Raw genomic sequence first — 18080 nt, forward strand, 5'->3', positions numbered from 1 at the left:
CATTTTCTCACAAATTTTTACAAAAGAAACGTTTTTCTAATTCTATTTTCTCCTTTTTAAAAACTCCATTTTGTCACACTTTTTAAAAATGCTTTTGTTATGTCACAGCTAGCTTAAGAAACTAAATATAATAACACCTACACACATCCATAGTTATACAAACATGAAAATGGCCTTTTCCTTTTCCCCTATTCTAGCAATGCTAAATATCATTTTAATCTGCTCTCTCTTATCTTCTAATTCTGATGCCACCTAAACCTAACCTACCCTCATTCTCTTAAGCCAAATAGAGTGTTATTTCTTCAAATAATAAAGCTCAGGTACCTCCTAAAAATAATTCTGATTTGACTTTAGTTGGTGTGGCATCACAGGGTTAGTATGAGCAGCTGCACTGCGATGGAAACAGTTCGTGGAGGCATTTTCCAGGTGATCCCTCAATAACCCAAACTAAATGCTTATCCAGCAAAATCAGAAAGAAGGTGTAAACACACTCAGAAGTAAAGTTTGCCCAAGTTCAAGGAAACAGACAGCCCCACAGCTGCTACCATATCCTCAGACAGTATTCTTCTTTAGAACTTTGTGGATTAAAAACAAAGGATTTCTTCATGTAGATTAACCTATCACAAAAGCATTAGAAAACACACATCAATTACGTCCAACTGACTGATGCAGGTAACTAATACAGAGTTGGTGTCCATTAAATCTGGAAACATAGGCAAATATACAAGGTATTGTCAAGGGCCTCTTCAGTATGTAAAAATAAATACATATATATGTTTCCACATCTTATGGGCACCAGTATAATATGGTTTAATTAGTTCTATTTGGCATTGAAATCAGTGTTAAGTAATCTGAAAAGCATTACAGATTTACATATTTCAAGTTACAAGATACTTTCTAAGACATTTTCCTCAAGATAGCTTCAATGTAATTTCAAAACAAGTTAGTTTTTAATTTTGAATATAAATTTAGTTATTAACTAATGCTATCTCATTATGTAATACTTTTATTTCATTATAATAACAAGGAATTCTTTTGAATTGTTAGCCTTCTTTATGATTTTAATTTTAGGTGGCCAACATTTTATTTAAAAACAAAATACATATTTCTATGCGAAATCCAATTTTCTTTGGTGATATTTCTTGATGACTGTGGCTTGAACTAAATTTTGTAAACAAGACCTAATCAGACCCACTCATTTTAATCATCTGGTCAAATACTTATTATTGCTAAAACATTTTACAACTGATTTCAACCTTTAATTGTAGGTACTCTAATAAAAATCATTTCAAAGAATTATATAACACTGAAACTTAATATGTAAATATTGGCTAATGGATAGACCAAAGACTAAGTAGTTTCTGCATGATATAAAATAAAAAAACCAATTATGAAAGAAATTAAAGAATAAAAATATGATTTCCTTACTACTAAGTAAGACTGAGAAGAAAAAGAGAAAAAGATTTCATGTAAATCTAGTTTTCAGTTTTTGTTTCAGGAATCCTCAGATACGAAGATAGGCATAGGATCTCCAAAGAATCACACTGACTTACATTTTATATTTTTCAAACTATAGGTGACATGTCCTCAATAAACAATACTTTGAATAACCATCAACTGACTCATCTACAGTCGCTGTTAAACAACAATCAGATGTTTCCTCCAAATCAGCAACAGCAGCTTCTGCAGGGGCACCAGAATCTGCAGGCCTACCCGGGACAGTCCACAGTCCCTTGCCCAGCTAACAATAACCCCATGGCTTGTCTGTTTCAGAACTTTCAGGTACTCTCCCTCCCTGGGTTGCTTGAATAGAAACAGTGTCTAGGTGTGTTAAAACACTTAGTTTGGGGAAAGAGACAAAAGAAAGAGGTTGTATGTCCTTTCACCTCCACTTACTATTACTTTTCAATCATAAAATTGTTAAACATTGCAGTCTTTTTGTGTGTAGGTTATTTCATTTTGTCTGAAGCATCTCAGTAGTCCTTTTTGGGGCTTATAGAAAAAACTGATCATGTTACCCTCTGAAGCCCTTTTGCGGTTTCCGGCAGCACTCAGGGTTAAACCCACGTCCACGACATGCCTCCTTGGCCTCCTTGGCCTCCCTCTCAGCCCTGGCCCTAACCTCTCTCTCCCTGGTTTCAACCACATGGTTTTCCTTTAGTTCTATAAGCTGAATCATTTCCCAACATGTGAAGGAGCTAGAGGGAAAGAGTAATGATTAATAAACTTAAGGAGAATGTATAGAAGTTTTTTTTTTAATATGCTTAGAGAAGGCTTTCTCCGTAAGAGCCTAAACCAAGAAGTCAAAAAGAAAACTAGTAACAGAGTTAAATTCATAAAAGTAAAGCCTCCACAATCAGAGGTATTCTAAACAAAGTTAAAGACAAGTATCAAACTGGAAGAAAATAATTGCCTTATAATAGCAAATAATTAAAATCCACAATATCAGAAGTACTCCTACAAATCAGGCAGAGAAAGCTAATTGTCTAGGAAAATGAGTAATAAATATGAATAGACAATTCATATATATTCAAATATACTGAATAGACAATTCAGTAATAAATATGAATAGAAAATGAAAGATAAATTATGAATGAACATATGAAAGGAATAATCAGAGTTATACAAAGTGTGTAGGTATATATCTAGTTTCTCATATGACTGTCAGATTGAGATTATCTCCTGCAGACAGCAATGTGGGGGAAATGGATTCTTTCAGATATATTGTTGGTCTAATTGTACGCTATATAGTCCTTTCAGAGGGTAATTTGATAGTTTAACAGGTTTTTAAATATACATATCCTTTGACCTAGAAGTTCAACTTCTTCGTATCTACCTTAGAGAAATCTTAAACTGTGAACAAAAAGCACATACCAGAGTGTTCATTACAGTATGATTTATGGTGGCAGAGTTTAGACACCACTCAGGCATCCATAACTATTTCCCTAGTGATCCCTAGTGATGGATCCATCACTAGGGAAATAATTAAATATGTTCTGGTATATCCATCATCGAGTAGTTTAAAATCTACCTAGTTGATTAGGTAAATTTATATAATCTGATATGGAAATCCACAAGATTGCAAGACTCCAGTATTACAGTATTTTAGAACAATACCAAAATATAGTACCTAAAGAAAGAAGGAAGGAGAAAAAAAGGAAGGAAAGAAGGGAAACTAGATACATACGTACACACTTTAATGTATTAAAAATAAGTGTCTGCAAGGATGCACTCCAGCACTAATGACTTCTGAGAATGGAAATGGGATTGGAGTGGAATAGGAAAGTACTGGTAGAGTAGTAATGAAAATTTTCATCTTTTTTTGACAGTGAGAAGATATTCATACACATCTATGTAATAAAATAATTTAGAAGGGAAGAGGAAGTGCTCAACCATGTCCCTGAGAAAACAAGTAGATAAAGCCTAAAGAGAATCCATTAGATTAGCAATTAGGGCATCACCACTGATTTGGTGGAATACAGTTTTTGTGGAGTGGTGGGAGCACAAGCCAGATTGCAGTGAATGGAAGGAAGAAAATGTTTTGGAATTGAAGAATGTGGGTTACTCTTTCAAAAACTTTCAAAAGCTTAACTATGAAGAAATAAGAGAAACAGGGTGGTGCCCTGAGGCAGACATAGGTTTAATGCAAACTTTCAAAATATGAAAGCTATGTACATAGTTGTATGCTTTAAAAAAAGAGTGCAAAGAGATTGAACATAAAGAAGAAAATGGATAACAGATGAGGCAAGATCCTTGAGGAATGGCTTGGGATCCAGAGCATAACTGGAGAACGTACTCTCAGAAAACGGAAACAGTCCTTCTTACACTGGGAAGAAAGAATTTGGGATGCATATAGTCGCAGAGAAGTGACTGCTGCCAGGGGCAGGGAGGAGCAGAGTAAAACAATTATGAGAATTCTTAAGCCATGACTTCCATTTTCTCTGTTCACTAAGGTCATGAATAGTGCCGGAGATGCTACAGCAGCCAACTTAAAGAAATGGATGAAGATTTAAATAGTTGTGAAGAGAATGATACCTAACTAGAGTGTCATAGGATTGATGGGAATAATCAGATATAGAGAAGGCAGGCAGTTAAATTGATCCAACACTGGGATTTTATCTGGTAGGTGTGAACTAGGAGAGAATGGCAGGAGTGGCTGATGTGCTGAAGGATCGCAGGTTTAGGGTAGGTAGGGAAGGATCTGACAACGAGGGGCATTATCACTGGGGGAAAATCCAAAGTATCGAGGGTCTGCAGCATCAGTTCTTAAATGGGGTTGGTGAAATAACCTCGGGGGCTTTTTCAGACTGCACTCATCCTTTCTGTCCTGAGCATTGATACTCCTCCCTGGTGGGCATTCCCTCCCTTCCTCTCTTCCCAGTTGAGAATCACTTCTACAGAGAGCTATAGTCACCCTGGGGAGATCCCTCAGTCGGTGGCCTGGTAAGGTCAGAGTAGGTGTTACCACCCTATCTAAAGGCTTCAAAAATATAATGTCATATCAGAAATATTTTATTGTTAAGAAAGGAGTATATGCATTTTGTTTTATCTTATATTGTGTTTCACTTAGTTCAGCAGAAATATTACTGAGTTAGAAACCATTTTCAAAATCTGGTTCCCTCTGTAATTTGAGCAGTACTGGTGACTGACTCGATTCTCTTTGATTCCCAAGCTGCAAAATTTGTAATGACACTAAATGCACGGATGGAGTCATCACCTGAAAACATTTTGTGTCCAACCACTTCAATTTTAAGTTTCCTAGAGAATGTTTAGCAATGATTTTTTTTTAATTTGTTGAATGATTTCAACCAAAGAAATGGTAGCCCAATATAATCAAGATGTAAGTTTTCTATACAGAGTGTATTTATTTCATTCAGAAATTTGTTCTTTCCTTATATTTCCTTCCTTGTCATATTTGTCTTCTGGTTAATCTTAAAATTCTCGTCTTCATCTCTGAGCTCTTTAAAAACATTTTTCTCTCTCTCACTGCTTTCCTGTCTATTTCTTTAAGGTGAGAATGCAGGAAGATGCAGCTCTCCTGAACAAAAGAATAAGCACTCAGCAGGGGCTCACAGCACTTCCTGAGAATCTGAACACAGCACTGCCCCCTTTCCAAGATGCATCCTGTGAGTTGCAACCAAGGATTGACCCAACTCTTGGTCAGCAAGTGAAGGATGGCCTCGTTGTGGGTGGCCAAGGTGATGCTTCCGTGGATGCCATTTACAAAGCAGTTGTTGATGCAGCCAGCAAAGGAATGCAGGTTGTCATCACCACCGCCGTCAACAGTACAACTCAGATAAGCCCCATTCCAGCTCTGAGTGCCATGAGTGCCTTCACTGCCTCGATCGGTGACCCATTAAGTCTCCCCAGTGCTGTCAGTGCGGTCATTCATGGACGGAACATGGGCAGTGTTGACCATGATGGTAGGCTGAGGAATGCAAGAGGGGCTCGGCTGCCCAGGAATCTGGACCATGGGAAGAACTCAAATGAAGGAGATGCATTTGAATATTTCAAGGCAGCCAGTTGCCACACATCCAAAAAACAGTGGGATGGAGAACAAAGCCCTGGAGGGGAGCGAAGCAGATGGAAGTGTGAGGAGTTTTTAGACCATTCAGGCCATATCCATAGCAGTCCTTGTCACGAAAGGCCCAACAATGTCTCTACACTGCCATTTCTGCCCGGGGAACAGCACCCAATACTGTTACCACCAAGAAACTGTCAGGGGGATAAAATTCTGGAGGAAAATTTCAGGTATAATAACTACAAAAGAACTATGATGAGTTTTAAGGAGAGACTAGAGAACACTGTGGAGAGATGTGCACACATTAATGGGAACAGGCCTCGACAGAGTCGGGGCTTCGGAGAGCTGCTGAGCACCACAAGGCGGGACCTGGTCCTAGAGGAGCAATCTCCGAGCTCCTCACACAGTTTGGAAAGTTCTCTGGTCAAAGACTATGTCCATTACAATGGAGACTTTAATGCCAAAAGCATTAATGGGTGTGTGCCTAGCCCTTCAGACGCTAAAAGCATTAGTAGTGAAGATGACCTAAGGAATCCAGACTCCCCCTCTTCCAACGAGTTGATACATTATAGGCCAAGGACGTTCAATGTCGGCGACTTGGTCTGGGGCCAAATCAAAGGACTTACTTCCTGGCCTGGAAAATTAGTAAGAGAAGACGACGTTCACAATTCATGTCAACAAAGCCCCGAGGAAGGGAAGGTATACCGATCTTTATCCATTGTCAAATACTAACCTTTGTTCACATATCAGTTATTTTTTGTTATCACCGCTTTGGATTCTTTGGCTCTGAAATTAGAATTCTTCATGACTCATTGCGGTCTCAGGCTTCTGGAGCATAAAACAAAGAGGGAGGATGGTCATAGTCTCCAAAATATCATATCATCAAGGGGGGATTTGTGAAGCATTTGTAGAAGCTGCCACTAGGGCTCAGGTTGGCTCTAACCCAGGAACCAGATCTCCAGAATTTCTTTAACTTGCCTTCCTTCCCTGCCCTCACCTAATTCTTCATCCATACTCAGAGGATGAAGGCAAGTGGCAATACTGGGAAAAACTCTGGTGGCCCTTGGAGTCCAGATGTGTGTCAGAGGTAGGGAGGTGCCAGGGGACAGCATCTCCTCCATGTGCTCCCATGTGACCCAGAGCTGGGGAGGGTAAAATCCAGGAGGAGTTGCAGCTGTTCCTGGAAGCAGCAGGTAACGTCTGAACTCAGAACAGTGTCTCCTTTCAGGAAAAGTCCTGGGCCTTTATAACATGTGGAAATGTTTAACTCCATAGTCTGGTTCTACTTAACACAATCTGATCATATAAATTAAATGAAAACTTCTGCATGAAACTACCATTCAATTTAGGAGAAATTAATAGGGGTCTTCTAGGGCTTTCTTCCCCTTCACAATTGATAGAATTGGCTCACTAGGGCAAGAAATATGCAGAATGCTTAAAGTAGATAGAAAAATGTGTTTCTGACCAGGAGGAGATAATTACGCACATTCTCCACATGTGATGAAAAAACACAATTTTTCGTCTCCTTAGGAAATAAAAATTACTCTTACAAGTATATATTATTCTCTTAAAGAGTATATTGTGTAAAGTTATTTCAACTCTGCTCAAACCTCCACTAGCACTTAGGTTTAATGGCAGGAAACCAAAGGCATTTTTGCCAGCACAATAAAAAGATTGTCTTTCTCCAAATGACCAGGAGGTCCTTAAACCTGTGGCTTATAATGCCTAATATATAACTTGTCAGAATATACTCTGGGCATAACGTTTCTATGTTTGATAAGAAAATGAATTCCATACTCCTATTCACCAAACATTTTATTATCTAATCTCTGTGAGATGAGACAAAACATTCTTTAGGCTGATAAACCTAAATAGTTTTGACAGTTTATTCAAAAACTAATTAGAAACAGCAAAATTGGTCTTTTATGGTATAAATGGAACTGCTACAAATACAAGATGTAGACATTGAACTGTTTTACAATCTCTGTGCAAATGAAACCAAGTCTTTTTTATGTGCTATTTTACAAAAAGCTTAGCTAAAGAAGAGATTATGGCTTCCCTTCCCTGGAAACATTCTTCCTGTCCTAAATGCCTTGTCTAAATACCTTTTTATGTCCTCAGGAGAATAAACTCATGTACTTTTAACACATTTCTCATTACATAGTGGTCCTAATCTTCTGATTAGTCTATGTTTGAAAGTCCTGGGATTGAGTTACTCCCTAATGTTTAAAAGAGATGCACTTTAAAAAAATAAATCATTATCTAGAAACACTTATTTTGCTTCATTTAAATAAGCAACCAGTTTTCATTCAGTATAAAATAATAAGTGTTTCAAAAATCCAGATTCGTCTTCCTTTTTGTTGTCAATAAATGAATTCCTAATAGGGAGCATATGATTGTTTCTGTAAATTCAAATATCCCCCCTCCCGTTGGCTGACACTGTAAGTTTGCATTCTCAAAACCTTTGTATCAAGATACACTAAAAATATTTCCAGTAATTCAGAAAAAATAATTTAAAGCACCCATTTAGAGGTGCAAAATTGAAGACATAGAATAAAATATTAATGGTAACACATGAAATATTTATCATTAAAAAGCAAGGTATAACAACCTTCAAAGCTTGAGGGCATTTAACTTTTTTTAAAAACCTCTGATCTTTCAAGACCTACCTCGCTTTTGCACATAAAAACCCAAAGCACTACTTCACAAACACTCTTTTTTCTCCTATAGTTCACAAAACAAAGGGCTTCCTCATACTTTATTTAATGGTGCCCAGTGAGCCAAACAGTGTTCTTCATTTATGACACCAGTAAAGGTGGAATTTCAAACACAAGTCTGTCTCACTATAAGCCAAATAGCCTTTGCCTGATGTCTTGGTGACCCTAGTTCATCAAGAAAAAATCAAACTATGTTCAATATATATGTAAGACAAAGTATGATCTATTTGAAAGGATTTCCAGTAAAACATTTTTAAAACTTGTACTCTTAGTCAAGTGAATCAATTATGATGTAGATTTTATTTACATAGTCCTCAGCAATGCTGGATAAATCGAATCTTGTGCATTGATAACCAAACTTCAGCTTTTTAAAGGGTCAGCAGTGCATTGGATTGCCTCCTATATACTGTACCAATGCCTGACATTTTAGTAAAGTCAAGAGAAAGACAGACATGGGTTCCATAAACAATTTGTTTATTATAGTTAAATCTTATTAATTCCACCTTTCTAATGTGGCCTGTGGGGCCATATCCCCTAGTGTTTATCTTTGTAGTGCCTCAGTAAATAGGGTTGCTGAACTGTTTTCCGTGCCCATTATCATTTTAAATCTTCTTAGCCTCTCAGTTTTTCATACTGTTTCTATGTCCACTAAGTAAATTAATGCAAGATCCTGACAGATCCCTCTAGATAAAATCTATGTTAACTCAAGTGTTAGAATAGATTTATTATCTTATCTCCCCTCAACACACATCCCACAAAGCTATCATTTATTTTCTCCTACAGTCTTTATTTTCAGCAAGCCACTTCCAGTTCTTTTCAGAAGCAGGCAAAGTAAAAAAAATAAGTAATTAATTAACAGTATTGTAAGTTACTAATTCAAAGCAAGGCAGGAACCTCTCCCATTTTCAGTTGCATGAGAGGTCTTTGGGCTGAGAGACCAGTGCTGTGATTGGAGCACTGGTATCTGCCGGGGGCTGAGATCTCCATGTTGTCCATAAGTTGATCTTTTAGCCAACTGTTTGTTATGACAGTAAATGACTAGTTCAGTTATGATCTTAGGCATTTTTAATCTTTAGTGGGATAATAAATGTAGCAGATTTACTGATAATGCATTAGAAATGTTCTGCAGTTTCTGAGATTACTTCCCTAAGAGGTTTGATTTCTAAACATCAAATACTGCATGAACACAGTTTGAAGAGAAAGCAGCGTGCCACAGAAAGAGGTATCAGCTCTGGGCATTCTGACATGAGCTTAATTTCAGCTCTGTCTCTTACCTAAATGGTCCTGGGGAGGTATATTAATCTCCCAGAGCTGCAATTTCCTCACCTTTCTAGTAGGAATGTTAATTCCTACTCAGAATGATGTTTTAAGAATTGAGACACCCGTAAATAGATTATCCAGCACGTGAAAGAGGCTCAGTAAAAATCAGCCTCCTCACCCATGTTCTCTGTTAGACAGCCTTATTAATTTGGAATTGTAGTAATTTGATCTTGTTATTGTTTTACTTACGCATTACCCACGAATAAAGCATTTACTAACCAGGTCGAGGGTGGAAGAATTATAAGGAATATATTTAATGAATGAAATAGTTTCTAACTATTTTTTATGACGTTCAGCACATGGGCATACAAATCGGCATATCTGACTGTGAGTTAATATTAGCTGTTGATTTCAAGCAGTTCTACTTGGAAGTATTTTAAAGCAGCTTGAGTGAACTTGAAAGTCCTCTCCACCATGTTTCTAAAAACTATAAATTCAGACTTTCTTCCTCTACCTTCCTACTCACCTCCCACACACAACAATATTAATTAGTAGAGATTTTTAACAGCCTGAAAAGTTGGGTTGAATTGCCCTAAATAATGTTCTCTCAATACTGAAGCTGTGTGAAAGCCCTGAAGGATAATATGTGTCTTGTTTTTTACTATTCAGGAAATGGTATCTCCTTACTAATATATTCTTTTCTTTGGTTATCAGTTTGTAATGAAGTACATTCTGGAAGAAATCTATACTTCTAAGTAAATGGTACAAGTTTCTCTCTGAACCATGACCCCTTTATAGTTTGAGGTTCAGTGGGCCAGGAATAAGACCTCACTGCTGTGCCCCAGTACATTGCCATGGCCGGAGAGACGGGGCCCGTCTTGGCACACTATAGGGAATTCTTGGAGAGGAAACTGGCTTCTGCTGGCCTTACACCTATATGCTGTAATGTGTAAACATTTTAAGCCTATGCAACTCTGGGGGGAAATGGTTATCTTTATGTACTTGTTTCATTCATTATTTTTAAAAGGGAAACACACTCTTGTTTTCTAAAATGTATCTTGTGAGTATCATCTGCCATCTTTGGTCTTACATTGACTAACCTAAAAGGGTAGACTCTCAAGTAATAATCAAAAAATAAAGTACTTACTTTTTTCTGAGGAGATCATTTTTACTCTCTTTTAACATTGTCCCATTAGTCTTCATATCTCATTGCTCTTATATTTGAAATGTTTTTTGACTCAAACCAAATTTAGGAAAGGACTTATTTCTTCACCGACACTAAAATGCTTCTCCCCAATGAAACATTTGTTGGTGTTGGACAGGTAAAGATAGCTCCTGACTACTCAGAGAAGTTCTGCATTTCAGTGCCACACCACTTGATTAAATGAAAACATGATTTAGAAGCAGTGGGTAGGAGGTTCCCTCTTTAGAAGCATGCTTTGACTTTTCCACATATATTTGGCAGATAGAGTTAAAAACAGTTCTCTGAAAAGCCATTCAAAAGAGACAAAAATCATCATTATTAAAACTCATAACCAAACTTGGGACAATATACTTTCTCATTTGCTCATTGTGCCCACAATACATTTTGATAGTGTGGAGCATAACCAGAGACAGCTCACTATCACATTCCGGGGATGTGTAACTTAAGTTGAACCCTCCTGTAATATTTAAATATTTTACTTTGAAAAACATTCTTTCTGTCCTTGATAATCAGTGTTAGCTGCTTGTATTCTTTGGTATTATGATTCTCTGTCGAAAGTGTTCTTTGTGTATTCCCTTCGCTTTATATATTTTCTTAACTACTGTTGGAAATGAATCCTGTCTCTGCACCCAGTCAGTTCCCACAATATTTGGGCAGCATTTTGGCTGGTTGGGGTTGGCAGGAGCAATTAATGTTCTCTAGCACTGGAATCTCCTTGATAAGGGAAGAAAATAGTTTTTGAAAAGTAATAAGCAAGATAAAATCCAGTAGTAAGCTAACAAAGGGAGTGCTTGATCAAAATTTGAAAGAATAAAAATGAAAAACTAGATAAGACCAAAACTGTGAATATCAGGATAAAGACTAAACTGAGTAAAAGCCTTAGGTAAGGCTATAAACTTTACTGTAGTGAATTATGGAATATTGTGAATTAATTTCCCTGGCAAGATTGAAGAGGTAAAGGGGGCCTATCTCCGTTCATAGGTAACTGAGACCCACACAGAGTTCTTAAGCTTGTCAATATAGTTTTCATAAGAATAGTAACAAATGGAATCTCAGGTCTGAGGCAAATACATGCCTCTGTTACATGAACTTTTATCATGTTTCTTTAGAAACATGAGTTTATCCAAAACATTTATTCTATGTATGTGTTGTAGGTCAATATGAAACTTGTCACCACACTTAGAATAGATTTACTCTTAAAAGTACTGAAAACACTGCTATCCAAAATGAAGAAGAAAGAAGAAAGGAAGCACACAAAAAAAAAACCCTCAGATAGTGCCACTAACTAAATTGTAGTAATGTGGATTTGTTTAGCTCATTTGAAATAACTGAGATTCACTTTAGGGATTTTTTTCCATGAATACTATTGTTTTACTATTGTTAGAAAATTAGGTTCATCCTTTCTGTCCTAGGTGAGTCAACTTTTTACCCCAAATTCATTATTTATCATCAATTCTCATCCATTCAAAAATATTGAAATATTGAACTTAAGTAGCAGTACTTTATCAGATTGATGATTTTTAGAAATATTTATTGATATTTGATATGAATGAACCTAATAAATGCCTTATATTTTTTGCTTTTTGCTTCAGAGCTGTATACTTCAGCTAATGTTGCATGTTACCTGTGCTATTACTTAGTTAAAATTTTTCTTTAAATGCATTTACTTATTTATTTTTTCATTCAACAAATACTTTTTGGACAGAAGTTATGTACAAAGCACTATTCAAGCCACTTTTTAAATAATTTCCTCACTCTTATTCTAAGTTATAATATGTGTGAAATCAAAAGTATAATTTTTGTTTGTATTTTTCTAATATAAATTAATATGAATATCTATTAAAAATGTTTAAATATCTGTCCATCATTGGACATGAAAATTATTTCATATGCCACCAGTGGCACTTTGGGAAAGACTGCTTTGTTGTTTATAAAGCACCTTCATGTTCATTGTCTCTTTAAATTCTCTCACTGGTACATAAAAATATGCACAATTGTCTTCATTTTACAGAGGAGAGAACTGAATCTCAAAGAAGTGGCATTCCTAAGGACACCAATCACAGGCAGTTAGCCAGGCACCAACTCTGGTCTCCTAACTCTAAGCTTAGTACTTTTTGTGTGATACAAGTGCCCCCTAAACAGGAGCTGATGACATTGTGGAAATGGAATGAGGAAGTGAAAAATGAAAAGGGAATTTGAGGTCAGCTGTCTTATCTCTTATGAAATCTATGGCATGCCTTCTGCTCTATCCTTTGACCTTTCTGTGACAGCTTTGCCTCAGACCCAAGTAACGAAGTCTTCACAGAGAAACTTTTTCCTGTGATCAGTATTAAAGCCTGCAGAGAATTTTGACATCATCTCTGGTTAACTGGCTCTATTCAAAAGTGGTCTAGGATCTTTGATTCAGGTTCTCCCAATATGTACTGTACCTCACTTTCAGAGATCTAGTCTGGCTCTCTGAGAGGTCTGTGTCTCCTTTTGTTGAGGTACTTGACCTTAAGTTGTTTCTGAGATACACTACATGCTACCATGTTGACTCCAATCAAACTTATTAAATTACATATTTATTACATCAGTGTTTAATATGTGCCTTGTAAACAGAATCAGCAACCAGAGATTCAGACTTATTCAGAAAACTCCTAAACCTCTCCCCTATAATAGTGTCTGGCCTTATCGGTATGTTTCTACTGAACAGGACTATTTGCATCAAAGAATTTGAGTGAGGAAGAAAGGTTTTAGGAGTCAGAATTATTCAATATATTTGTATATTTATACATGAGGTAATAGGTGAACCATAAATACATATAAATTCTGGGTGTCTTTCTAATTCCTAAATGACACATGTACAGAGTTATACCATGTTGGCTATTACTGTTAGCATCATCAATACTAGAATTCTCATTCTATGTGGACAGATTATGAGTAAAGAAACATTGGAGAGCCTTCCTCAACTTCTCACCAAGATAGGAATTAAATAATTTATGAACTCCTGACTTGTGTGATGTACAGCAATATAAGATTGTAATTATGCTTTAAAATAATAAGTGTCTTAAATTACTTGCTCCTTCAGTGTAAGTTTAAAAATAAAAAGAATTTGTGCATGTTTAATATTTTTAATGTTACATTTATGTATTTGATTTCCCAATATTTTCTTCACTTACAAGTTAGCTAAGTAATTTATGAGGCAGTGCTCATTAAATTATTAAATATGATTTGTATTTGACTAGAAGTTGAGTTTATTTTGATCTTTTCTGATACCCTTGGGGAGTATCTTTAAAGAGTTTCTTGAATATTGGGTAAGTTTATGAATATTTCCCTAGACAACACACATTCTTCATGTATTGTATTTTACGATTCAGTTGTACTAAAATTATGAAACAAAATGATCTTGCCATATCAGAAATGCACAGTGATGTGTATCTTATTTATATTTAGTTTCAGAAAGCACTGTCATTGCTTTCTTTTTCAAGGTCATTGAATTCTTTAGAAATAATATGGTTCATTATAGAGGACCTTAGACCTAACAGAAAAATTTAAATGAAGAAATTTAGAGAATTAGTTCAGAAAAATCGCCAGAAAATTATCCAAGCATTAAACATTTTGAAGGTAAATTTGGGCAAGTACCATCTAAATTTCTTTTAAAATGTAATTTGATTTAAAATAAATTGGCCTTATATTTTTAGTATGTCTGTGTATATTTTTTTTATTTATCCATTTTATTGGTCATATATCCAGCATTCATTATGCCAATCTTTCAAAATAACTAGATATTACAAAAATAGTTTGCAGTTCTGCTCTGATTTCACAAATAGTTTACATAGGAAACCATTTTTGCAAATACATGTTTTCCTATAAGACTTCATGAAAGTAAGTCTATACATCTTACAGCAAAGCAAATTTTATGCAGTTTTTCTCCCATTTAACCATCATTTCAGGTTTTCCATCACAACCAAGATATGCACATGAGTGAATATCTACACATGTGTGTGTGTGTGTAAAATAATTATTTCAGTGTTATTAGAGTTGGTATTGTGGAGGGAGGTTGAGTGCTTCAGAGTCAAACCTGACTTTCAGTGCTGACTGTGTTACTTAAATTCACTGATTTCCATCTGTAAAATATCAAAGTACTAGTTGGCAATACTACCATACTGAATGATAAAACAGTGCCTTTTACAAAATAAATGCATGAGAAATGTTTTTACTGCCCCTAATTCCTTATTTAATTAAGAATAAAAACTGAACATTTGAAAAAGTAGTTGACCTAACCTAGTTTTTAAAAATTAGGGTAAGTTTTCATATTCGTGCCTTGTTTTTTTTCACTGTGAATCTGCTTTCTGTTGCCTGCATCAATCCCTTCTGAGATTTTCTCACTACATCAGTTTGTGTCTAATGGAAGTTTATTTTATGGGAGAGCTTCCTTCCTACTTACAAGAAGTCACTTAAGTAAAAGTGAAATTAGCTATAGATTATATAAATGTAATGTGTGAAATATCTTTCATATCTCTCTTGGTTTAAGTGAATATACAAGATGGAACCTCATTTTTAACATAAAATGTGAAAATGTATCCAATCACCTTTTTTTTTAATAACACATGAATAAATTCATTTTACTTAAGCTTTTCCAGTCATCCCCAAAAGACACCTTTCTTCATGGCTTCTGCAAAGAGTTATTGGAACAAAGATGTCTCTTGTTCTGGCCCTGGCCCAGAAGAGATTGGGTATCCCCTCCCCCTCCCCCTCCCCCCCCGCCCCGTGAACTCGTGTATATAAGATATTTGGATCCTTTAAGACAAAATAGAAAAATTGTGAAGAGGAAAATGTTTCCATTAAATGACTTTGTCTCAGTGAACAGTTAGAAGTGCCTGTTTTCAAACTTAATAATGGAAAACCTTTGTTTATCATTATTATGTACTAGATTTGAATGGGTCAAGAAAAAAGTATTTATAAATGTTATTCAGGAACATTTAAAGACAAAAGTTCATAATAACTTCCTTGCTTCTTAGTGTTTATTTTCTTACCTGTGAGGCATTTTGGCAACCTCTGAATTTTTATATAAAAGTAGCATAGAGGTGGGAAAAGACTGGATTAAATGATGGCTGAGAGATTTGCCTTGAAGCTGTGTTTACATAGCAAGCAACACTTTTTACTCAGATTTTTTTTTTGAAGATCAATAAAAATAGCAATGTTGACCAAAGGTGTTTTTATTCACAAGTTACATATAAACTTTTCTATTTATTAATTGTTTTTCTTAGGGGAGCTAACATCCAGAACCAAAATAGAGATTACTGGGGGCACATAGCAAAGTCTGCCCCTCCCACCCCTACAAATTGCGCCAGCCACTGCCACCATTTGGTGGCCGCACTGTGATGAAGTAGCAGGCTTCAGCAGGCTGGCAGTCTTCCCACTGCCCACTGCCCCCACTCATCTGTGGCTTCTAAAGCCTTACACGTACTAGGCAATAGTAGCCTCTCTATGCTTGGCTAAGTGCTCAACATGACTTGACGCATTTTGATTCTCACAGCAATTCTAGCAGGAAGGTAGGTATTATTGTCCTCATTTTAAAGAGGAGGAACTGAGGCTCAGTATATTTAAGTGTTTTATTCATGCTAGAAAGTGAAAAGCTCAGATTCAAACTTGAATCTGCTGACTCCAAAGCTAACTGTTGCTCTGGGCTCCCCTGATGCAATACAGATTTACAGTTGGTTGCTGAGCTTCAGAGAAGAGAGAAAGCAGACCAGGATTTCAAATTTATATGATTTTGTCAATTGAAGGTTATTTCAGCTCCAGGTTTTGTTCCTAAAACATTACTTTCAAATGTTGGCAATTTGAAAGCCAGTTTTTCATTTCCATTGATGTTACAGCCCGGAGCCACAGAATCAGCCTCTGCTGGGGCAAGGCCAGGACATTTGGCAGGGCAGTGAGGTCAGGCTCCCTTCCCCCAGCGCAGCACCTGCTGGTATAGCAGGAAGGTGAAAGCAGGGTTGACACTGCAGGTCTGGGTAATGTGATTTGTCTTTCTGCCTTCCCCCAGGTGGAGCCCGAGAAGTTGAAGACACTAACAGAAGGTTTGGAAGCCTACAGCAGAGCCCGAAAGAGGAACAGAAAGTAAGCGCTATTTTTTTTCCCATTTTGGGGCCTGCCTAAGTACAATTTTTTTGTTTGTTTGTTTTTTGTTTTTTTTTATTAAGGTATCATTGATATACAATCTTATGAAGGTTTCACATGAGCAACATTGTGGTTATTATATTCACCCATATTAAGTCCCCTCCACACACCCCATTGCAGTCACTGTCCATCAGCATAGTAAGATGCTAAAGAGTCACTACTTGTCTTCTGTGTGCTATACTCCCTTCCCCGTGCCCCCCTACATTATGTGCGCTAATCATAATACCCCTTAATCCCCTTCTCCCTCCTTCCCCACCCCCTTTCCCTTTGGTAACCGCCAGTCTCTTCTTGGGGTCTGTGAGTCTGCTGCTGTCTTGTTCCTTCAGTTTTTGCTAAGTACAGTTTAACTGTTAGCACCGACGAGGACCATTAGAGACAAGCCAAATTAGCTATTACAGAAAATATTTTTTCTTAACAATTTATACTGTATATTGCTTTTGCCTCTTCATCAGCTCTTTCCTCACTCCCTTCATCTCCGTGTCTCTCATTTGGTGGGAGAGAAAATATAATTAATATTTTCAACATGTAGCAATTAAATAAATATAGAGTATAGCAAATGTTTATCACTTTGCAAATGAAATACTCGGGTGGAATACCCCCAGTTGTACACATGTAATAATTTTGGCAGATTAACTGTTAGCAAACTGATGATAAAAAAAATTTTTTTTGGAGCAGAGGCAATAGGTTTTCTTTGGAATTATGAGAAGCAGTTGAGCTTTGGGACCTTACTATTCAAGTGTTTCTAGATCTTTATATTCTGAGTAAATGTGGTATGCACAAGTAGAAAATGTTTGAAATATAATTTCCACTGTAATAGTTAATGCATTATAACTACTTTCATTTTAAGGTAGAGAGCTACAAATATGCTTTTGTGTATGTATATGGAAAGTTGTTTTAAAATATATTTAATTGACATAGCTGTTCAGTTACTAAAATTTCCATACTATCAAACATTCAAGAATTACGCAATGAGAGTGACTAGTAGTGTATCTTGTATAAAAGGCTTATGTGATGATATCAGTAATATCTATTAAAGGGCATTGTTTTTCTTAGTGTTATCTTCAGTAATTCTTTCCAGAAGTGAGATTTTAGAACTCAGCAAATCTTGGGGAGAATTCTTTCACCCTGCTTTGTATGGCTCATAAAAAGATCCAACCACAGGGACAAACTCCTGTGCCCCTAGGGTCAGGACTCCTTCAGAAGGTAGGAAGTT

At 36.3% G+C, this 18080-nt stretch overlaps 1 protein-coding gene across 13 annotated transcripts in view; it reads left to right on the forward strand.

Moving 5' to 3' along the window:
* The window catches only part of MBD5 (methyl-CpG binding domain protein 5), a 437517-nt gene that overhangs the window by 409972 nt on the left and 9465 nt on the right, over positions 1-18080 (forward strand). For all 13 annotated transcript variants that reach the window (XM_073241407.1, XM_073241408.1, XM_073241402.1 and 10 more), the window contains 3 exons: positions 1577-1782; positions 5012-6220; positions 16734-16807. In XM_073241407.1, the coding sequence (XP_073097508.1) occupies positions 1577-1782; positions 5012-6220; positions 16734-16807 (1489 nt within the window). The remainder of the gene's footprint in view (positions 1-1576; positions 1783-5011; positions 6221-16733; positions 16808-18080) is intronic.

This window comes from Manis javanica, chromosome 7 (assembly GCF_040802235.1).
Source record: "Manis javanica isolate MJ-LG chromosome 7, MJ_LKY, whole genome shotgun sequence".
NCBI lineage: Eukaryota > Metazoa > Chordata > Mammalia > Pholidota > Manidae > Manis > Manis javanica.